Below are 23,393 nucleotides of genomic sequence, written 5' to 3'. Positions count from 1 at the left end.
CAAAGATTTTTTTCTTCTACTAGGGTATACTGACAAACCGAAACTGCCTGGAATGCAAGCATTTGTCTCCTAGTACTTATTTAAGTACACATTTTTTATTGACTTTTCCTTTTAAAATATACTGATAGGTTCTCATTTTCATTGTAGGTGGAAAGCCAGATGACATCACCGTCCTTCTTTCAATAGTGGCTGAGTATACAGACTAGCTGAGGTGTCAAGTCCTGCCTTTCCTTTCATCATCCCAAATTTCCCCTGCCATGTGTGCTGATCCTGCTGGCAGGACCACATTTCTTTGCCACTGATCTCAATGGCCAGTGATGTAAGTCTTTTGCCTGTCTTCTTGAGACCCGTTGAGATCTTTGTTGAGAACCACTACTATCATTCACTAGCTCCTATCTGCCGGCAGCAATTGAAGAGATCCAAGATTTGAAGATTGGCCTTCATTTCTCGATGTTCTTTCCATGATGGGGATGGAGGTGTTCAGTGCCACCATGGCTGTTACTTTTCAAAGTAGCTGAAGTATTGAAAATGAGTAATGTTGGTAAAGTGAATTCAAAATCCTAGTATGCTAAAGGGATGGTACAAGTCTAACACAAATTGTACGTAATGATACATCTACTAGAAACATACATTATTCATCAAAAGAAATGTTACATGTGTATTCCACAGGCATAGTCTTTGTTATGATGATTGGTGTGGCTTTATGTCTTTGTTATAAACTGTTTTTCAGGGGCTTATGATTCTGCTCTAAAACATTGCTCTGGGTTATACAGTTTTGATCCCAAAAGCTTTTTTGTTACAAATCGGGAGAAAAATCCATTTTAGTTCTATGGATGGAAATATTTCATGCTTTTAAAAAGATGTTTGTGTTCCTGTGGTTAAAGTTTTGGCAGTTTATTGATTAGTCCAAATCACAGGCTAAGGCCTGATCTCCAGGACGGTTAGGGGAGACACTTTACCAGTATTTTTTTATGGAAATAATACTCAAGGTTGTAAAACCCCTCAAAGCCTAGAAATTTAATTGTTATGGCTGAAATTCCTCCTAGTTGTCTGATAGAATGCCCCTGAATGGGAACTCTAGGTCCCAAGGCCTGAAGGGTTGAGAACAGACAGCTGTAACTTTGAATTTTGTTGGCTTTCAATGGTCATGCTACCTACCCATACTCGTACTCTCAGACCTTTTATTAGTAGCCTTGCTTTCTATAGAGCATGCACCAAATCCAGTGAGTCCATGTGGAGAGAGCACTGTGTGCAGCGGCAGCAGCACAGACGTCCATGAGGAAAACTCCCAGTGATGATCTGACATTTACAATTACCCCACACGGAAATTTAGGGGTTTCTGAATCAAGCTTAATGTTTACAGTTTCCAAATAGCCATTTTGCAGTGTATAGTTTCCTTACAAAACTACCCCGCATTCAGTTTTCCCATTGTCTGCAAGCTGAAACTTATTTTTAAGTTTTGTGTACAAGTTGACTGCTGTAAAGATATATATTTTTGGGTCAGTTTTTTTCCTTCATTAACTTGGTGGTAGAAAAAAATATATACTTAGAAATCCTTAAATTAAAGCCATGTTTTATATATAAGTCAGGTAACATTGGTGTATAGATGAGAATGCAATTAAACCTGATGAGGAATCTACTTGAGAATATAGAAAGTCTTTCTCTAAAGGAGATACTGACTCCCTGGTTTATTGCATTAAAATTTATGTTTGAGGTTACCTCAACTTGTTTTAAAAGATTTTGTTTTGTGAATTTGTACTGTATATTTGAGTAACTGTCAGGCTTTTATTTAAAATTGTTTAACATGTACCATGTACATGTCATTACTATATTTCAATGCATCATGCTTGTAACAGGCATTTCATTTATAATAAGAATGAGTTATTCATTTGTAAGCCGTTCAGTAATTTATCTACTATTCCTAAATTGGCATAATGTTAGATAATCTATTTTGAATCACCTTTAATTACATGTCAGAATGCCTTAACTACCCTAACTTGACAAAACAGAATTCTTTGGTGGGCGGGGTGGGGGGTCTGGACGGAGTCTCTATTTAAGGAGAAATCATCATGCTATGATAAAACACAGAAGCATGAGTGGCAAGTGGCGGGGTATTTATTTTGCACAAACTATTTGCAGTCTCTGTGTATTTAAAAAGTAAAGAAAGTTGCATCCAGAAGGGTTTTGTTAGAATGAATACATTTATATTAGGACTGACAACTTCAGCTCTTTTGTTTAGGTTTTCAATTATTTTTGGTTAAGAGTATGTAGCCTTATGATCTGGATATATTTTGCATTCATTTTCCAACGCCTACATTTAATTCCTGGTAAGAGCAGTGCTCGTCAAGTTTCTGGTTTTTCTCTGCTCTCATTTACATCAAACACAATCTTTGTAAAGCTAGATTGGTGGTGTTTTATACAACTTATTTACTCAGCTTACCTTTTTGAGAAATGATTGTTAGAAATTGACGATGTGTTTGTTCCAGTGATACTGAAAGTAGTGGGGGCAAGAATTGAGTTTCACAGTGGAATTGGCTTTGGATCTGGCCTATAGATTAGTGACATAAAATATTTTCTCTATTTTCCCCTGTTCTTTTTGTGTTATGCACTTAATTTTATGACTGCCGGGGGGTCAGCTGGAGTGCTGCTTAACAAGTATCTCTCCTACTCTCAGTGGTCAGAGGCAGTGTTGGACCCATAGTAGAATTTTCCAGGTCACAGACCCAAGCTTCCATGGGTTGTTACTGTGCTGTACCACTTGGTGGGTCTGATTCTGAACCTGATGTGTGTGTTAATTATATTTTAAGCAACACACACACACACACACACGCCTCATGTAATGGACTTTTATAACAAAAGAAAAAATTTGGATTTCTAATTTACAAATGGCAAATTATTTATCCCTCTCTGGATGCACCAAAGACCAGTAAAGTTTATAGCTTTTCCATCTATATTTATAAAGCAATACTGTATTATAAAAATCAATATTTTTATCACATGCTTGAAATTTTTATTTTGTTGTTTTAAAATGTGCACTCTAAACATATCAGGACCTTATTTCTTCCTATGAACTTAAGCTGCCTGCGCACAAAAAAAAAAAAAATTTACCAAATGGAGATGCAGTAGAGTCCATAGGCTCTAAAAACTAAAAGAAATGGGATGCAGGGGGAACAAGTTATTTGTCCTGAGTTACTGTACTTGCTTGACATGGTTGATGGGTACTAAATCACAAAAGAATCCATTCCAGGTATGCATGTCTGGGGGTTGGGCTGTGTCTAGATTAGAAACTGGGTTTCAAGCTTTGCATGATGGGAGAGCGTCCTCTCCTATCAGCTGCGTGTGTTCTGGATAGGACAGTAGCCCGGAGATGGAAACCACCTTCAGTACCATTAGCCCACCATACCAAGTAACAAGTTAGGCAGGAATCGTGGGAATTTATTGAGTCAGCTTTGAGTGTTTGAGAGAATGTAAACAAGATTGGCTCGAATTGTAAACGTTTGTACTTTGGATGAGTTCATGGTTCTTTAGGTCACCTTAATACCAGCTGTCTTTGGTAGAAGCTACAGCATTCAGTTTCTCTGGAAACTGTATCACATTTTTGCATTTTAAAAATTTTACAGTATCAAAAAACCAAAATCTGCTTATGAAACAAAACATGAAGCAGGACATATTTGGATTCTATTTATTTAAAATTAAATTCTTTGCAAAATTGAACTTCTCAACTAAAACGTGTCCATGTCAGAATTTTAACTGTTAGCAGGTAGTTTGTGGCAAAGATGGCTAAATAATGAAGCAAATTAGAATCTGTGTGTATACTAATGAGCTGCTTTTTTTCTGTTGAGACTATCATTATTTGTCTTATTACCCAAGAGGCAATTACCTGAATTTGGATGTCTGAATTATAACTTATGCAGGAATAGTTCTGTAAATACATTTAAATAAACTGTAAAGATATTTAATAAATATAGTATTTATACTAATCTGTGTACTTCTTTTGGTTTGAATAGTAACTAAATGAGACACCAGCCCTTGACATTGAGTTTGTTGGTCACTGTCAGGTCCTCATTTCCAAGCCTCCTAGTCATTCTAGCACTGATTATATGCTGCTACTTTAACTGGCTCCAGCTGCTTCACTACATCAGTTTAGCTTCCTCAGAAATTCATCAAAATGGACTGACAATTAAATGTAAATTATAGAACTTTTTCCCAGCTGAGGTTTTGCACCTTCCATATAGTATAGAGGGAAGCTACAAAAAAAAATCTGCTGTACAGTCAGTCGTGTTGTTTAACAGAGAGAGATGTTCTGACAGATGCATCCTTAGCAATTTCATCATTGTGTACTGACACAAGCCTAGATGGTCTAGCCTACTACACATCTGGGCTATATGGATAGCCTGTTGCTCCTAGGCAACAAACCTGTATAACATGTTACTGTACTGAATACTGTAGGCAGTTGTAACACAACAGTAAGCATCTGTATATCTAAACATAGAAATGTTTCAGCAAAACTATAGTATGAAAGACAAAAAAACGGTACACCTGTATAGGGCAGCTCCATTATCTTATGGGACCACCACTGTCTGTGCAGTCCATCGTTGACCAAAACGTTGTTATGCAGCACATGACTGTATTTCAGCTTAGCACTCTGTATCCAAATTCTAAAATCCAAAGTGCCCGGCTAATTTTTGTATTTTTTGTAGAGATGGGATCTCACCATGTTGCCCAGGCTAGTCTTGAACTGCTGGGCTCAACTGATCCGCCCACCTGGGCCTCCCAAAGTGCTGGGATTACAGGCATGAGCCACTACGCCCCGCCAGTATTAACTATAATAGTCCAATGCTGCATCCAGGCTATTAACTGATGATGATGCCTTCAAGACCTAAACCCCTCTGCCTACTTCAATGAATGAACCAGAAATGTTATCCTCAGCAAAGAGACCTACAGAGTTACTTTTGTGTATAAAAGCTCCCTGTGTAGGCATCTGCATTTGTTAGAAATACCAGAAATTCAGTGTTAATCATCAGTGTAAGCATAAGGTACATATATCTTCCCCTACCATGTGATGAAAGGACTTAGTTGAAATTATGTGGGCATTGCCAGTTACCACAAAAAGCTTGGTTAAGGCCCATTTTCATTCACTAAGGAACATCTTGGGATGAACTTGAGTTTTTATTAGGTTATTGTGGGTAGCTATGACTCATTACTAAGCTACAAGAGCCAAATTAATTCTGGTTTCAGTTAGAACTCTATTCACAGTTCTAAAGCATGCAAATCCACTCAGCCACCTTTATGAATTTCTCACAAAGTCTAAAGTACAATTGCTTGCCAGTTAACACTTCCTTATGGTTTGAAGGTTTCAGAAAGATGTAACAATAATATGTTACAAAAGTCTCGTTTGTCAGGTTATAATTGACTGTAAACAGGTTTGGGGGAGGGAGAGGCACACATCATAAGACATTACATAACAATGTTTTGTGCCAGATTTTTTAGTCCATTTGTGCAGGTAAAAAGCTAACTCTTAAAGGGCCAAAGAACAGACATTTGTCTTCCACCTTATTCCACTCCAAACTCAGGCTGTCTTGGCAGTGGAGGATACTGTTCTATGTCAGATAATACAGAAATATTTGGCATCACTTCTGTTAAATTCTTTCCTGCAGCACACTGCAAAATAAAAAATCACATCTGAAAATCAGAACAATTTGAGGTTAGGAAATAAAATTTTACAATATGTAAAAACACTCCAGGTTGGGCGCGGTGGCTCAAGTCTGTAATCCCAGCACTTTGGGAGGCCGAGGTGGGCAGATCACTTGAGGCCAGGAGTTCAAGACCAGCCTGGCCAACATGGCGAAACCCTGTCTCTACAAAATACCAAAAATTAGCCAGGCATGGTGGCACGCACCTGCAATCCCAGCTGCACGGGAGGCTGAGGCAGGAGAATCGCTTGGACCTGGGAGGCAGATGTTGCAGTGAGCAGAGATCGCACCACTGCACTTGAGCCTGAGTGACAAAGTGAGACTCCATCTAAAAAAACCAAGTGAAGGTGACTATATATTTTTACTCTTGATCTTTTTTCCAGGGTTTATTCTACTTAAAGTCTTAAAATATAAAAAACAATGCACAAAAAAGGCCATGGTATTACATGAGAAAACTAAAATCCAAATGTTTGCAATCAAATACAAAAGATACCTGACTACAAATCACAAAATTCCATTTCAAACCATCTTGATGGCACTCTAAATGGCTGTTGAATAAAGTTTAAATACCTTTATAAAACTAGCAAAGATGTTAAAAGCTCTAGGGTGAACGTGCATTGAATTGAAGAACTCTAACGGGCTTTTTTCCTTCACAGAAAACTCTTCTGCCTCACAAGTAGCATAATGGATTTAAAGCAAGCTACATACACTTGACAAACAGCTATTTCTAGATATGGTTGTTGTACAAGATGATGTGGTTTAAAAGCCCATCCTCCATTAAAAGGAAGTCCTGGACAACCTCTTTTAGACACTAAACATGCAAACTCGTGCTTGAGGGGCAAATGAGCCAGTCACCGGGCTGGGGGCCAGCTCAGCCATCATTAAGCATTAGAATATAGAGAAACTGCCATTATTCATGTCCTGTTCACTGTCACTTGCTCTTGCCAGACTGTCGAAAGGGTGGTTGAAGTGTTCTTGCTGGTCAGAAGAAACTGCTCCAAAGAACATGCAAGAAAACTGAAGGGAAAAAAGGAACTGCACTGTTGATTCCAAAGAGAAAGTTTGCTCATTAAATGCTCCAGGTGACAGCCCTCCTCAGAAACCTGACCAGTATTATATCCCTGTCTTTGCTGGTGATGGTTCACAGAACACCCAGAACCTTCATTATTGGTCCAACACGTCCTAAAACCAAACCTTGGCTGGGCACGGTGGCTCACGCCTGTAATCCCAGTACTTTGAGAGGCCAAGGTGGGCGGATCACGAGGTCAGGAGATCGAGACCATCCTGGCTAACATGGTGAAACCCCGTCTCTACTAAAAATACAAAAAAAAATTAGCTGGGTGTGGTGGCGGACACCTGTAGTCCTAGCTACTCGGGAGGCTGAGGCAGGAGAATGGCGTGAACCCAGGAGGCGGAGCTTGCAGTGAGCCGAGATCGTGCCACTGCACTACAGCCTGGGGACAGAGCAAGACTCCGTCTCAAAAAATTAAACAAAACAAAAAAACCAAACCTTTCCCTGACTTCAAAGGCACATGACAATCTTCAGTTTGGGATCAATGGTCTGCTGCTGACTCCCCTCCTGAGCCATCAAAGCTTCCACCAGAACTGAGAGGCAGAGGTCAAGGAAGCCTCCGTAAACCACTGGATTAATTAATCCATCTTCTTCCCTTCCCCTCCTGCTACGGCAGAAGCCACCCTTCCAAGTTAAAGCCAGTCCTTTCCTCCCTATCTCTGCATCCCAGCACCCTCGGAATGTTAGCATTTTCAAATGCTCAAATGCCTCTCATCTTTACCTTTTAATTTGTTATCAGGTCTTGCCCTATTGCCCAGGTTGCAGTGCAGCTGTGTGATCACGTCTCACCGCAGCCTCAAACTCCTGGGCAATCCTCCCACCTCAGCCTCTGGAGTAGCTGTAACTACAGGTACGCACCACCATGCGCAGCCTTTTTTTTTTTTTTTTCCATAAAGACCAGGTCTTGCTACGTGGCCCAGGCTGGTCTCAAACTCCTGGCTTCAAGCAATCCTCCCGCCTTCACCTCCCAAAGTGCTAGAATTACAGGCATGAGCCACTGTGCTCAGTCTTCTTATCTTTAAAATACAGAAATAGCCAGGCACGGTGGCCCACGCCTGTAATCCCAGCACTTTAGGAGGCTGAGGCAGGTGGATCACCTGAGGTCAGGAGATCGACACCAGCCTGGCCAACATAGTGAAACCCCGTCTCTACTAAAAATACAAAAAATTAGCTGGGCATGGTGGCGGGCACCTGTAATCCCAGCTACTAGGGAGGCTGGGGCAGGAGAATCACTTGAACCTGGGAGGCAGAGGTTGCAGTGAGCTGACATTGAGCCACTGCCAGCCTGGGCAACAAGAGCGAAACTCCATCTCTAAACAAACAAACAAATAGCCTAACCTCATCCCATTTCCCCCTTCAGTTACTGCTTTATCTCTAATTGTAGAGCTGTCTACACCCACTGTCTCCATCTTCTCATTCTCCTACTCTTTACTTAAAAAAAGCTTCTCCAGGCCCGGCGCGGTAGCTCACGCCTGTAATCCCAGCACTTTGGGAGGCCAAGGCGGGTGGATCACCTGAGCTCAGGAGTTCGAGACCAGCCTGAGCAAGATGGTGAAACCCTGTCTCTACTGAAATACAAAAAATTAGCTGGGTGTGGTGATGCATGCCTGTAATCCCAGCTACTTGGGAGTCTGAGGCACAAAAATCACTTGAACCCGGGAGGTGGAGGTTGTAGTGAGCCAAGATTGTGCCCCTGCACTCCAGCCTGGGCAACAGAGCAAGACTGTCTCAAACAAACAAACAAAAACAACAAAGCTTCTCCCTCACTGACCCCCATATCACAGAAACTTATGGTCAACAGAATTTACCACATCCTTAAAGTCAGGACCCATTTTCAGTCCTCCCCACTTGATATTCACTCTGTCATCTTTCTCATGCCGCACTCTCCTGGCTAATCTCAGCTCAGCCAGCTTGCCCTCTTCTAAGCAGCCTCTGAACTTGGGTTTCTTAACCTCAGCACTGCTGCCATTTGAGGCCTTATGAGTCTGGTGTAGAGCTGTCCTGCAGGGAGGAAGATGGTGGGCGGCACTGCGGGTCTTTACCTGCTACATGCAATTAGCATTCCCTTAACATATCCAAAACTGAATTCATGATCTTACTAAGCCCTGAATCTACTTCTCCAAACCTAAGACCTCCCTGGATACCTTTTTCCTTAACCCCCATAACCAATCCATCACCAAGTCCTGCTAGTTTTGGCTCCTAAATGAACTATTTCAGCCGCCTCTCTCCACTTCTCATCTAAGTAATCACCATCTCTCAGATGCTACAATTGGGTGACTATTGCCTCACTGAAGCCCGTTTTTCATATAACACTAGCGGCTAAAGTCATCCAGTCAACATTCAGTCTGTCAGCCCTCCCAGGTAAAGCCATTCAAATATTTTAAATACCCAGGTACTTTGGCCGCTTGCACAGCTTCCAGGACTCTCCAGCATGATCTGGCTCTTACCAAGCACTCTAGCCTCCCCTTGTGCCACTGTCTCCCTCTGGCTCTGATCTCCAACCACAGTGGCCATCCCTCAGCTCCTTCAAGCCCCTAGGCTCCCTCCCCTGCTGGGGCCTTTGCACAGGCCGCCCTCCCTGAGCTCTACTCCCACCCCCATGCCCTCATCCTTTCCAGCTCAGCTCAAACACCAGTTTCAAGGGGAAGACGTTCTGACCTGGATTAAGGCAGTACATACCATTAAATCTTCTCCAAGCACCCTGAACTTCTCCTTTATTGAACTAAACACAGCCTTTTAAAAATTATATATTTAGTCATGTTATACCTATACCCTAGTCCCGATACGTGATACCCGCTCTAGTCTCTAAACAAGTTGAGGAAGCTTGTTTATTTTGTTCACTGTAGTATCCCTCGCATGGCTGTCTAGGACACAGCTCTCAAGAAATACTTGGAGCTGCACAGTACCACAAGACAACAAATGAATGAACCCTGTTCTTGGGTCATCCTCACGTCTCAGAAGGTGAAGATGCCCTCTGCAAGGCTTGCCTTGCAGCTGTTGAACCTGCTCTCCAGATAGCCGTGATACTGGCTGTGGCAGGCAGGATAATGGTTCCCAGAGGTCCATGTACTAAGCCCATGAACCTCTGAAGATGTTATGTCACACTGCAAAGAGGAATTAAGGTAGCAGTTGGAATTAAGGTTTCTAATTGCTGATGTGGAATAGCCAGGTGGGCCCAATGTAATCACAGCGATCCATAGAAATGGAAGAGGGAGACAGAAGACTTAAGGTCAGAGTGCGGCTGTGTGGAAAAAACGGCCGTTGCTGATTTTGAAGCTGGAAAAGAACTACAAAGCAAAGAATGGAAGTGGTCTCTAGAAGCTGGAAAGGGCAAGAAAGCAGATTCTCCCCCAGAGTCTCCTGAAGGGAACACAGCTCTGATGACACCTTGATTTTAGCCCATTGAGACCCAATTAGGACTTCCGAACTTCGGAACTGTAAGATACTCAATTCATGTTGTTTCAAGCCACTAAATTTGTGGCAATTTGTTAAAGGGTCATTGGGAAACTAACATACTGATCTGGCCATAATTGGAGGCATGGTTTCTTTTTTTTTTTTTTTTTTTTTGAGATGGAATCTCTTTCTGTCACCTAGGCTGGAGTGCAGTGGCATGATCTCGGCTCACTGCAAGCTCCGCCTCCTGGGTTCATGCCATTCTCCTGCCTCAGCCTCCCAAGTAGCTGGGACTACAGGCACCCGCCACCACACCCAGCTAGTTTTTTGTATTTTTAGTAGAGACGGGGTTTCACCGTGTTAGCTAGGATGGTCTTGATCTCCTGACCTCGTGATCTGCCTGTCTCGGTCTCCCAAAGTGCTGGGATTACAGGCATGAGCCACCGTGCCTGGCCAATTGGAGGCATGGTTTCAATTGCCTCTAAAGAGTCTAGTCTTCACCAAGGTCAAGAACCTAAGGCTAGAAAAGACCGAAATATAGCACCTGTGTCTGTTCAGTGTATATCATCACGTGCAAATAGCTCTTGATAATGTTTGTGGTGCTATATGAGACTTGAAAGCTGAGGTTTTCTTTAATCTTTGAGAGCTGCCCTGAATTTGCTACTGGCTTAGAGTAAATGCTATTTGCTACCCTCCCTTGTCCCCACCTTCAGCCTGTAAGTCTCATATGGCTGGATAATGGGGCCCTTCTCCATGTCTAGTAATCTAATGGAGGAAGCTTGAGAATACCCATGCAACCAGAAATTAACTTCAAGTCTAATATGAGTTGGGTAGGAAGAGAATTATAAAATCTTTTTTTTTTTACTAATATACATATTGTCCCTATTTTGATGCCCCTGAGAGCTGTGTATAACTTCTAGTTTAAACTTAATAAAAAATCCACAGCAGGCCAGGTGCGGTGGCTCATGCCTATAATCCCAGACTTTGGGAGGCCAAGGCAGGTGGATCACCTGAGGTCAGGTGTCCGAGACCAGCCTGGCCAACACAGTGAAACCCTGGCTCTACCAAAAAAATACAAAAATTAGCTGGGCGTGGCCAGGTGCAGTGGCTCACGCCTGTAATCCCAGCACTTTGGGAGGCCAAGGCGGGTGGATCACGAGGTCAGGAGTTCAAGACCAGCCTGGCCAAGATGGTGAAACCCTGTCTCTACTAAAAACTACAAAAATTAGCCAGGTGTGGTGACAGGCGCCTGTAATCCCAGCTACTCGAGAGGCTGAGGCAGGAGAATCACTTGAACCCGAGTGGCAGAGGTTGCAGTGAGCCAAGATCATGCCACTGCACTCCAGCCTAGGCAACAGAGTGAGACATAGTATCAAAGTATCTCTCCACAAAATACTTACTAGTTGCTAAAAGAAAAACAGTAACTATATAGTAGAGAGCCGGCAGACACCACCTTGACCATATGATGGAAATTACCACCACCAATATGGAGAAAAACCAACCTGTGCCTCCAGATACGATGTACAAAGAGAACCCAACATTATTACTCTGTTGAATTCTTACCAAAAACACATAGTTTAAATTGAATCATGAGGAAACACAGAAAAAACCCAAAGTTAGGACATTCTACTAAAATGTCAAAGTAAAGGACAAAGCGGGCTGGGTGCAGTGGCTCATACCTGTAATCCCAGCACTTTGGGAAGCCAAGGAGGGTGGATCACTTGAGGTCAGGAGTTTGAGACCAGCCTGGGCAACATGGTGAAACCCCGTCTCTACTAAAAATACAAAAATTGGCCAGACACAGTGGCTCACACCTATAACCCCAGCACTTTGGGAGGCCAAGGCGAATGGATCACCTGAGGTCGGGAGATCGAGACCATCCTGGCCAACATGGTAAAACCCCGTCTCTACTAAAAAAATACCAAAAAATTAGCTGGGCGTGGTGGTTGGCGCCTGTATTCCCAGCTACTCAGGAGGCTGAGGCAGGATAATCACTTGAACCCGGGAGGTGAAGGTTGCAGTGAACCAGATTGCACCATTGCAATCTAGCCTGGGCGAAAATGAAACTCTGTCTAAAAAAAACCAAATAAATAAAAAGAAGAAAGTCTTAAAGGCAGAGTAATAATCAAAATATTTGAAGTGATTATCTCTTATTTGTATTTTCTGATTTTTGTTCAATGAAATGATCATTGTACTGTTATACTGAATATTAAATGTGGAGGCCAGGCACAGTGACTCATGCCTGTAATCCCAGCACTTTGGGAGGCCAAGGCAGGCAGATCATTTGAGGCCAGAAGTTTGAGACCAGCCTGGCCAACCATATCCGGCTAATTTTTGTATTCGCAGTAGAGACGGGGTTTCACCATGTTGGCCAGGATGGTCTCAATCTCTTGACCTTGTGATCTGCCCACCTCGGCCTCCCAAAATGCTGGGATTACAGGCATGAGCCACCACGCCCGGCCAATCTAAGAGTTTTAAAAGCAAGAGAGTGATAAGTAACAACAATAATTTTTTTCTTTTTGAGACGGAGTCTTGCTCTGTCGCCCAGGCTAGAGTGCAATGGTGCGATCTCAGCTCACTGCAACCTCCGCCTCCCAGATTCAAGCAATTCTCCTGCCTCAGCCTCCTGAGTAGCTGGGATTACAGGCGCCCGCCACCATGCCCAGCTTATTTTTGTATTTTTAGTAGAGACAGGGTTTCACCATCTTGGCCAGGCTGGTCTTGAACTCCTGACCTCGTGATCCGCCCGCCTCTGCTTCCCAAAGTGCTGGGATTACAGGCATGAGACACTGTGCCCAGCCAATAACTAAATTTTATCAAGCACTGACCATGTGCCTGTTGCATCTTTAGCTCAATCTTTACAATTCCATTTAGTGGGCATAATTATTATTACCCCCATTTTACTAAGGAAACTGAAGGCAAAATAAATAACTTGTCCAAGTTACGCAGTTAATACATGGTAAGAGAGAGGTTTGAACCTTGGCATGTGAACTCTAGAGCCAGGGCTCTGAACCCCTGGGCCTCACTGTAGACCTCAGGTTTGGACAAAAATCTATGAGTACACTGTGGAAGAGAAGCAGGGTGAAGGAGAACAGAGGCACAGAGGATGGCAGGAAGCCCATGGAATTTCAGGCAGAACATGATAAGGGTCTACATCATTTACCCATAATGTAATTTCAGCTTTGCAGGAGTTTGCCACATTAAGGCAAATAATTCCCTTTAAAAATAGAGCCTTCTTTCAAGAATTTGGTGACACAATAGGAAATTTGGAGTAAAGAGTGCTGTAATGGTGCTCATGGAGATTAAAGTTCTAAATGTCATTTTCTCTAGCAAAGAAACTGGCAATCTTAGTGAATTTCAGGGACCTGAAGCAGCAGGAAGATGATTTCTGTTGTTGCCTGTGAAAAAGTAAGTACAATATGTGTGACTAGAAAAATAGGAGGGGACAATGCTTTTGTACAATGAGAACACAAATTTCAGTTTTCATTTTATGGCCAACTTAGTAACATACAGGAAGAGAAAATTGCCCTAAGTGTTGGGAATATAACAAGTACTCAATAAACACCTACGGTATCAAACTAAGTCCAGTTTACTAATCAAATTCTGCCCTAAAAGTCATATACAGCGTAATATGGTGAATTTTTTATTTTTTTAAGAAACAGTGTCTCACTCTGTTGCCCAGGCTGGAGTGCAGTTGTGCGATCATAGCTCACTGAAGCCTTGAACTACTGGGCTCAAGAGATCCTCCCACTTCAACCTCCTCAGCAGCTAGGTCTACAGCCACCATATCTGGCTAATATTTAAATTTTTGTTGAGATGGGGTCTCACTCTGTCGCTTAGGCTGGTCTTGAACTCGTGGCCTCAAGAGATCTTCCCTCCTTGGCCTTCTAAAGGGCCGGGGTTACAGGCGTGAGCCACTGCACCCAGCCAAGATGGTGATGGTAACTTTCAAAAATATTATTTTTGCTTTCAAATTTCTAATTCTAACTAAGAAACTCATATCTCCAAACCAACAATAACAACAGCAAAACAAGCTTGAACAAAACATTAAACAAGTAAAATTAGGATTATCAATATTTGAGATACTTCAGTTTCTAATACATTGCTTACCTTCAGTTCAGTAGATTTCGTAAGGTTTAACACTACAGCATTCTGTGAAGCTTATCATCTATCTTATAGAATAAGATGTTTTTAACTGGGACTCCACTATGAAGGAATTTGTGATATTTGTTGGGATGAAATTTACGTTTGTACTATTATGAATACAAGATTTACCAAACAAATTTGAAAATAAAATTAGAAGGAAACATTTTAGGAAACAAATTATTTATATGACCTCAGCATATTATTGTTATTCAAGATAGAATATACCATAAAAAATCATAATTTATTCTTGGAAACAAGTGACCCAAATCTCTACTTGAATATGCTTTGTTAGAAATTACTGACTGAACAATTTAACTATTTTCTATTGATATTCTGTAAATCAGACTTTTCTCTATCAGACTTTTCTTCATTCTATAATTCAGATTAGCTTCACTTTTCCCCTATCAAAAAATAAGAAAATCAATTTTCAGAACATGGCTGGGTGGGGATTGGGGAGGAAGACTGCAAAGGGAGACAGATGAGAATTCTTGACTGAGATGTGGTTCAATCTCAATGCTTTTACCTTTCTGAGACACAGAGACCCTGGCACTTCCTCTGTGTTGCTGACACTGCTTTCTGATACTTCACTGACATCTCCATCCACTCTTTTCATTGCAGGGCTGCCACAGTTTTCCAATGCAGATATGTTTGTGAGAGTCTCCTTAGGATAAAGCCTTCTTGGTGCTGCTTTTCTTGAAATACATTCCAGGGCCTGGCCAGTTACATTTTTGCCAGTCTTTTTTTCAATCAGATCTGACCTGAGGTATTAATAGGCATTAAATGAATGAACTGTTTATTGTGAAATATATTTTTATATAACTAATGGACAATGTGGGATGACAATGATAGGACTGGATTAGGGAATATATTGAAATACATGGAACTAAATTGTTGCAAGTTAAAATTTATATATATGATCATTTATAAATTCTCTTGACAGACAATCTTTCAGTAAAGCAACTCACTGTGCATAGAATATCTTGTGATATGGTAACAGGAGCAAGTTAGGGGAAAAGTCAAGTAAATTACTATACATCTACATGATAAAATTGTGTACAGTCATTAAGAATCATGTTTTCGGCCGGGCACGGTGGCTCACGCCTGTAATCCCAACACTTTGGGAGGTCAAGGGGGGTGGATCACGAGGTCAGGAGTCCAAGACCAGCAGGGCCAAGATGGTGAAACCTCGTCTCTACTAAAAATACAAAAAAATTAGCCGGGCGTGGTGGCAGGCACCTGTAATCCCAGCTACTCTGGAGGCTGAGGCAGAAAACTGCTTGAACCCAGGAGACGGAGGTTGCAATGAGCTGAGATGGCGCCACTGCACTCCAGCCTGGGTGACGAAGCGAGACTCTGACTTAAAAAAAAAAAAAAAAAAAAAAAAGAATAATGTTTTCAAGTCATTATCAGTGATACTGAAACATACCCACAATACCAAAACCGCATATGCTCTATGATCCTAATCTTGTTTTAAAATACAAGGATAGGCCGGGTGCAGTGGCTCACATCTGTAATCCTAGCACTCTGGGAGGCCGAGGCAGGTAGACTCCTTGAGCCCAGGAGTTAAGAGACCAGCCTGGGCAACATGGTAAAACCCGATCTCTACAAAAAACACAAAAATTAGCTGGGTGTGGTGGCAGGTGCCTGTAGTCCTGGTTACTCAGGAGGCTGAGGTGGAGCTTGAGCCTGGGAGGTTGAGACTATGATGAGCCATGACTGTGCTACTGCACTCCAGCCTGGGTGACAGAGTGAGACCCTGTCTCAAAAAATTTTTTTTAAAAATTTGAAAATACAAGTATACACAAAATTAAGTCTGAAAGAAAATGCAGTGAGCCAGAATGTTACAGTGGCTATCTCTGGGTGATGCAATTATGAGTAAGTTTTATTTTCTTCTTTGTACTTTTCTCTATTTTCCAAATTTCCTGAAATAACTTTTACAATAAAGCATCATTCTTCCCCCAAAAGAAAAGAAATTAAGAAAGAAAAAAAAGCCAGGCGCAGTGGCTCATGCTTGTAATCCCAGCGCTTAGGGAGGCTGAGGCGGGCAGATCACAAGGTCAGGAGTTCGAGACCAGCCTGACCAACATAGTGAAACCCCGTCTCTACTAAAAACACAAAAATTAGCCAGGCGTGTTAGTGCACACATGTCATCCCAGCGACTAGGGAGGCTGAGGCAGGAGAATTGCTTGAACCCAGGGGGTGGAGGTTTCAGTGAGCCGAGATCATGCCACTGCACTCCAGCCTGGGCAACAGAGTGAGATTCTGTCTCAAAAAAACAAAAAAAACAAAAAAGAAAGCAAGAAAGCAATGGCTATCCCTATATCTGAGCAAAAGTTCTAGGAAGTGAATATAGACTTTCCTGTGAAAACACTATATTACCCCTAAAAAAAACAAAAAAAAAAAACTAAAGGCCCGATGTGGTGACTCACACCTGTAATCCCAGCACTTTGGGAGGCTGAGGCAGGTGGATGGCTTCAGCCCAGAAGTTTGAGACCAGCCTGGGCAACATGGTGAAACCCTGTCTCTATAAAAAAAAATACAAAAAATTAGCTGGGTGTGGTGGCACATGCCTATAGTCCCAGCTACTTGGGAGGCTGAGGTGGGAGGACCACTTGAGCCAGGGAAATGGGAGGCTGCAGTGACTTGAGATTGCACCAGAGCACTCAAGCCTGGGCAATGGGAGTGAGACCTTGTCTAAAACAATAACAACAACAACAACAACAACAAAAACTAAAAATTGGAATTGAGTTCTGGGAAACAACACAGATAAATCAGACAGTCTTGTTCAATTCTGGTCAGAACAGAAAAAGTAAATATCTGACACGAGATTGGTGATGTTTCTATGCTACAGGTAAGTTTCACTACAGCTCTTCTGTATTCAGTCAAAATTTGTTAACTAATATTTCACTCCTCAATTGTTTCCTAAGTGAATGCAAGTGAATTATTTCAAAATAAGATTATGATGGCTTGTCCCAAGTAATAAAGAAGTTAAAACACAGTCTTACCTTTTTCGTTTCTGTGAAAGACACAGTGACTGTGGTGAAGATGCTCTACTTTGTTCATCAGCTAATGTGGCCAAAATAAAGTTAGCTTCCACTAACATATCATCAATACTCAAAGCCAGAGGTCTAAAAAAGCCAAGTCAGAGCAACAGTGACACTCATTTTCTGATGGACATTAGAAATACATTAGAAATGATACTTAATTATGGACTAAAAAGAAACAGGGGAGGCCAAGATGGGTGGATCATCTGAGGTTGCGAGTTTGAGACCAGCCTGACCAACATGGAGAAACCCCATCTCTACTAAAAATACAAAAAAAAAAAATTAGCCGGGCATGACGGTGCATGCCTGTAATCCCAGCTACTCAAGAGGCTGAGGCAGAAGAATCACTTGAACCTGGGAGGCGGAGGTTGCAGTGAGCTGAGATTGCACCATTGCACTCCAGCCTGGGCAACAAAAGCAAAACTCCATCTCAAAAAAAAAAAAAAAAAACCAACAACAACAAAAAAAACAGTAGGCCGGGTGCTGTGGCTCACGCCTGTAATCCCAGCACTTTGGGAGGCCGAGGCTGGTGGATCTCTTGAAATCAGGAGTTCAAGGCCAGCCTGGCCAACATGGTGAAACCCCGTCTCTACCAAAAATACAAAAATTAGCCAGGCATGGTGGTAGACGCCCGTAATCCCAGCTACTTGGGAGGCTGAGGCAGTAGAATTGCTTGAACCCGGGAGGCAGAGCCTGCAGTGAGCCGAGATCATGCCACTGCACTCCAGCCTGGGCGACAGAGTGAGACTCCGTCTGAAAAAAGAAAAAATAAAATTTTAAATGCCATGTTTTAGCATCTTTCAAAATTTTATTTTGATAAGTATTAATAGTAAAGTTTAGGTATTCCTGAGGTGTTAATTAATTTCAAAGTGATCCAAAAGGTTTTGTTATTGATATAAAACAAAAGAAACAAGCTCAGAAAAATTCTCAAGGACCTACTTCCCAGGGAAATCAAAATAAATGGATATAGGAGCATGTGTAGCTTCTGAAAATGTCAGCATTCCCTGAAAAAGAAAAGAAAAAACAAACTTAAAATCCTTATAAAAACTTACAGTGAAAATTTGAATTTTAAATTGATACAAATCTTTATTTACCTTCAATTCTTTGAAACAAAATGTTATCTCAGTGTCCATTCCAATTTCAAAGAAGTCAAACTCATCTGAGCCAACAAACATCTCACTGTATACAGCATTGCTCAAATCTGTTTAATATTATGGGAAAATAAAGAATAAAATTAGTTCCAGAGATGAATTTAGAGGAAAAAAGAATTTTTCTGGTCTCCCAAATCCCATCCCATTTCCTCCTGCCCTACGTACCCTAACTTCCCCACCTGATATCTGTATGCTATTTTTAAATGCCTTTGTTCAAAAGAGAAATTTAATATTTTACATTTCTCTTAAACTACCCAATGATTCAGGGTCTATAAGTCCATTTCACATAAATTAAACTGTTTATGTTTAAATACCAGATTTCTTATCTAAGTTAATTAATAAATTTTTTGTTTTCTTCTTTTTGAGACAGGGTCTTACTGTGTTGCCCAGGCTGGAGTGCAGTGGCATGATCACAGCTCACTGCAGCCTTGACCTCCTGGGCTCAAGTGATCCTCTGCCTCAGTCTTCTGAATAGCCGGGACTACAGGCATGTGCCACTTACATGCACATTTTTAACTTTTTTATTTTTCTTTTGAGATGGAGTCTCACTCTGTTGCCCAGGCTGGAGTGCAGTGGCACAATCTCGGCTCACTGCAAGCTCTGCCTCCCGGGTTCACGCCATTCTCCTGCCTCAGCCTCCCGAGTAGCTGGGACTACAGGCGCCCACCACCACAGCCAGCTAATTTTTTGTATTTCTTTTAGTAGAGATGGGGTTTCACTGTGTTAGCCAGGATGGTCTCGATCTCCTGACCTCGTGATCCACCCGCCTCAGCCTCCCAAAGTACTGGGATTACAGGCGTGAGCCACTGCGCCTGGCCATATTTTTAAATGAAAGTACGATCTTACCCTACATACCATTTCATAATCTACCCAATAATATATCAATATATCTTGGCTATTTTTCCATGTCAATAAGCACATTTTTATAATTATTTGTGTGTGTGTGTGTGTGTGTGTGTGTCAATGTTTTGTGTTTTCTACTACAAAACTGCTTCATTAAACCTCTCTGATACATACCCTGAGAGAGAAAGGAATGTATTTATACATACACATATAACATTACTTTAATGTTTTTATTATTATTTTTTGAGATGGAGTCTCACTCTGTTGCCCAAGCTGGAGTCCAGTGGTGTGATCTCGACTCAGTGCAAGGTCCACCTCCCAGATTCTAGCGATTCTCCTGCCTCAGCCCCCTGAGTAACTGGAACTACAGGCACACACCACCAGCTAATTTTGTATTTTTAGTAGAGAAAGGGTTTCACCATGTTGGCCAGGCTGGTCTCAAACCCCTGACCTCAGGTGATCAGCCCTCCTCGGCCTCCCAAAGTTCTGGGATTACAGGCATGAGCCACCACGCCCGGCTCATTAATTTTTTTTGAGACTGGGTCTCACTCTGTTGCCCAGGCTGTAATACAGTGGCATGATCATAGCTCACCTGCAACCTTGAAATCGTGAGCTCAAGTGATCCCCTTGCCTCAGCTGCTGCAGCATGGACTACAGGTGCATGCCACCATACCTGGCTAATTTTTTATTTTTGTAGAGATGGGATCTTGCTGTGTTGGCCAGGCTGGTCTGAACTCCTGGCCTCAAGCAATCCTGCCTCAGCCTCCCAAAGCACTAGGATTACAGGGGTGAGCCATTGTACCTGGCCAATGTTACTTTTAATAGTTTCATAGTATTTAATTATCTTCACTCAATCTCCTGTTGTGAGATCTAAAGTATAGAAGGAGATATACCCAACTATTAAAAGTGCTTATCTCTGTATAGTGGGATATCAGGTGACTTAAAAAATTTTTTTTGTATTTTTAATTTTCTTCAATGAATATCAATTATATAGGTAGTAAGAACAAAGATTGAGTGATATATATATATACATATTTATTATTATTATTATTATTTTAGACAGAGTCTTGCTCTGTCGCCAGGCTGCAGTGCAGTGGCGTGATCTTGGCTCACTGCAACCACCGCCTCCCAGGTTCAAGTGATTAATCCCCCGTCTCAGCCTCCCAAGTAGCTGGGAATATAGGTGCGCACCACCACGCCCCACTAATTTTTTGTATTTTAATAGAGACGGGGTTTCACCATGTTGGCCAGGATGGTCTCGATCTTCTGACCTCATGATCCGCCTGCTTCAGCCTCCCAAAGTGCTGGGATTACAGGCGTGAGCCACCGCGCCCAGCCAAATGATATATTTTTTAAAGGATCAAACAATGTCTTAAATATACATTCATCTCCAACAAGAAGGCTCATGTCACTCCTAATATACTAGCATAGAAGAAGTTTAATAATAAGATTAAACAACTAGATTGCCAGTCAACTGTAACTATAACTTCATTAGAAAGCTACTCACAAGGGACAGTTTCTCCTGGCTACTAAATGGCCATCTTTATTCAGAGATGGCATGATGGTACATAAAACAGACCCTTTCACTAGGCAGTTTGTGACACCAGGCAAGCCACAGTTTCTCTGTGCTTCAATTTTTTTTTTTTTTTTTTGAGACAAGATCTTGCTGTCTTGCCTGGGCTTGAGTGCAGTGGCACAATCATGGCTCACTGCAGCCTCAAACTCACGGGCTCAAGCAATCCTTCCACCTTAGCCTACCAAGTAGCTGACACTATAGGTGTGCACCACCATGCCTGGCTATTTTTCTTATGTTTTGTAAAGATGGGGTGTCACTATGTTGCCAAGGCTGGTAACTCCCCTCAAGTGATCCTTCTGCCTCAGCATCCCAAAGTGTCCAACTGCTTCATATGTGCTTTATATGTGCTTTCAATTTCTTCATATGTAAAATGGGGATAATAATAGTACCTACATACATCTTAGAGTTGTTATGAAGATCAAATGACTTCATAAATGCAAACTATTTAGAACAGAACCTGGCACAAACACTACAAAAGTCATGTGACCCAACTTAAGCCCTGGTTTTTCACTTTAAAATACTAGTTCTTTCCTTTGTATCCTCTCCTTACTGCTGTCACCAAAAACATATTATCTAAGGTCAAAGAGTCTCAAACAGCTTGTGCCAAAAGACCGTAGCAAATTTTCTTTTTTCTTTTGAGACAGAGTCTCTGTCACCCAGGCAATGGAGTGCAATGGTGCGCAATGGTGCAATCTTGGCTCATTGCAACCTCCACCTCCCGGGTTCAAGCGATTCTCCTGCCTCAGCCTCCTGAGTAGCTGGGATTACAGGCCTGAGCCACCACACCCAGCTAATTTTTTTATTTTTAGTAGAGATGGGTTTTCGCCATGTTGGCCAGGCTGGTCTCGAACTCCCGACCTCAGGTAATCCACCTGCCTCAGCCTCCCAAAGTGCTGGGATTACAGGCGTGAGCCACAGCACCTGGCCCCATTCTCCTAATTTTAAAACACCCTGAATTTCAAAGCCAAATATTTTAATTGCTGATTGTGTTAAACTTGTTGGATCTCTTAAAGCTTTTTCCAACCTTTCTACATCTTACTGCTTTTTAGACAGGAATAAAATTATGTCACTAATATTTGCAGTATGGTTAGTAATCGAGAGACAGGAAGTAATAACCCATCAAAACACCATTTCAGATACAATCTTTACCCATTGATTCCTCATTAGAACTCTTGAGGCAAAAATTCAGTGGAGTAACAGCAAGAGTAACTTCCTCTTGACTTGATGTAAAAAGAACAATGGCATCAGCAAGCAATCTATAAAATGTAAAGAACAGTATTAACATTATTTGAAAAACAGAAAGACATACCTTATTAAATGGGACTCAAATCTCTAATCTGGAAATAAATAATTACTTGGCCTGGGTTTAGAAAAATTTACCCAAACTCCTACCTTCTTTCTTATACATAGCTGCTATATTTTCAGCATATTTTAAAATTATAACTTCATTTGAAGGCCAAGAGAATAGCAAAATATATCCTTAGTAAAACACATGAACGCTGCAGTACAAACAAAATTCCAGAATAAAATATCTTTAATTATATGTTTTTGTATGCCCAGTTACTTATGCCCTAGATCATACTGTAAAGGGAGATACTGGAAAGTGAAGCTGTTCAAAAACAACTCAGGTGAATTATGCTGGAGACCTAGACGTGGGGGCAGAGGTTTCTAAGCAGCCTGCTGCCTATATTCTTTCCCTTTGCTCCTTTCCTCAACTGTTACCTGTTGCTTTCAAGGTTCTCTTGACATCCCAAATGCCCTTTTATTCTGGCTCCTTTTTTCAAAAACAGTTTTATTGAGATATAATTCCCATATGACATAATTCACAGATTGAAAATTGTTTGATTTGCATTTCCCTAATGACTAATGATGTTGGGCATCTTTTCAGGTGCTTACTGACATTTTCTTTGAAGAAATTACTATTAAAATCCTTTACTTATTTTTTACAGCTGGGTTGTCTTTTTATTATTGTATTATAAATTCTGCACTCCTTTTGACATTGAGATATTATTAAGATAAAAATAAAATTCTTAGAATTTATGTAATCTTGGTGTTAATCTGATGTTAGACATTGGTTTAACGGTGTTTCTTGATATCAAAATGTCAGGAACACCTACAAAATTCATTTGGGAACTTTTCCAGTGTTAAGCGGGGGCAGTTATACAAGATACCAAATAATTTGATACAAAAAAAATGACAACATGAATGTGCAATTCAAAAAGGAAGGGAGGAAGGAAGGAAGCAAGGAAGCAAGGAAGGAAGGAAGGAAGGAAGGAAGGAAAGGACCAGATGTGGTAGCTCACGCCTGTAATCCCAGTACTTTGGGAGGCTAAGGCAGACGGATCACTTGAACTCAGAAGTTTGTCTCAATCAGCCTAAGCAACATGGCGAAACCCCGTCTCTACAAAAAAATACAAAAATTAGCCAGGCATGGTGGCTTGCACTTGTAGTCCCAGCTACTCGGGAAGCTGAGGC

General features: G+C 41.6%; 2 protein-coding genes across 8 annotated transcripts in view; one reads left to right on the top strand and one right to left on the bottom strand.

Moving 5' to 3' along the window:
* The window catches only part of PPTC7 (protein phosphatase targeting COQ7), a 48,508-nt gene extending 44,528 nt beyond the window's left edge, over window positions 1–3,980 (top strand). Inside the window, exon 6 of the mRNA XM_031000983.3 lies at window positions 148–3,980. Coding sequence (XP_030856843.1) covers window positions 148–206 — 59 coding nt within the window. The 3' untranslated portion in view covers window positions 207–3,980. The remainder of the gene's footprint in view (window positions 1–147) is intronic.
* RAD9B (RAD9 checkpoint clamp component B) overlaps window positions 1–23,393 on the bottom strand; it is a 47,119-nt gene that overhangs the window by 12,146 nt on the left and 11,580 nt on the right. For 3 of the 7 annotated variants that reach the window (XM_055359031.2, XM_019038472.4, XM_055359030.2), the window contains 6 exons: window positions 22,068–22,174; window positions 18,443–18,549; window positions 18,288–18,352; window positions 17,310–17,432; window positions 14,828–15,062; window positions 5,151–5,661 (listed from right to left, as the gene is read on the bottom strand). In XM_055359031.2, the coding sequence (XP_055215006.1) occupies window positions 5,554–5,661; window positions 14,828–15,062; window positions 17,310–17,432; window positions 18,288–18,352; window positions 18,443–18,549; window positions 22,068–22,174 (745 nt within the window). In that variant the 3' untranslated portion in view covers window positions 5,151–5,553. Of the gene's footprint in view, window positions 1–5,150; window positions 6,711–14,827; window positions 15,063–17,309; window positions 17,433–18,287; window positions 18,353–18,442; window positions 18,550–22,067; window positions 22,175–23,393 lie in introns of those variants that run through there. The other 4 variants (XM_055359029.2, XM_063694324.1, XM_055359033.2 and 1 more) reach the window with 3 other exon arrangements.

The sequence above is a fragment of the Gorilla gorilla genome, chromosome 10 (assembly GCF_029281585.2).
Source record: "Gorilla gorilla gorilla isolate KB3781 chromosome 10, NHGRI_mGorGor1-v2.1_pri, whole genome shotgun sequence".
NCBI classification, from domain to species: Eukaryota; Metazoa; Chordata; class Mammalia; order Primates; family Hominidae; genus Gorilla; species Gorilla gorilla.
Note: the sequence above shows the minus strand (reverse complement) of the source record. Positions and strands in the feature narration are given on the sequence as shown.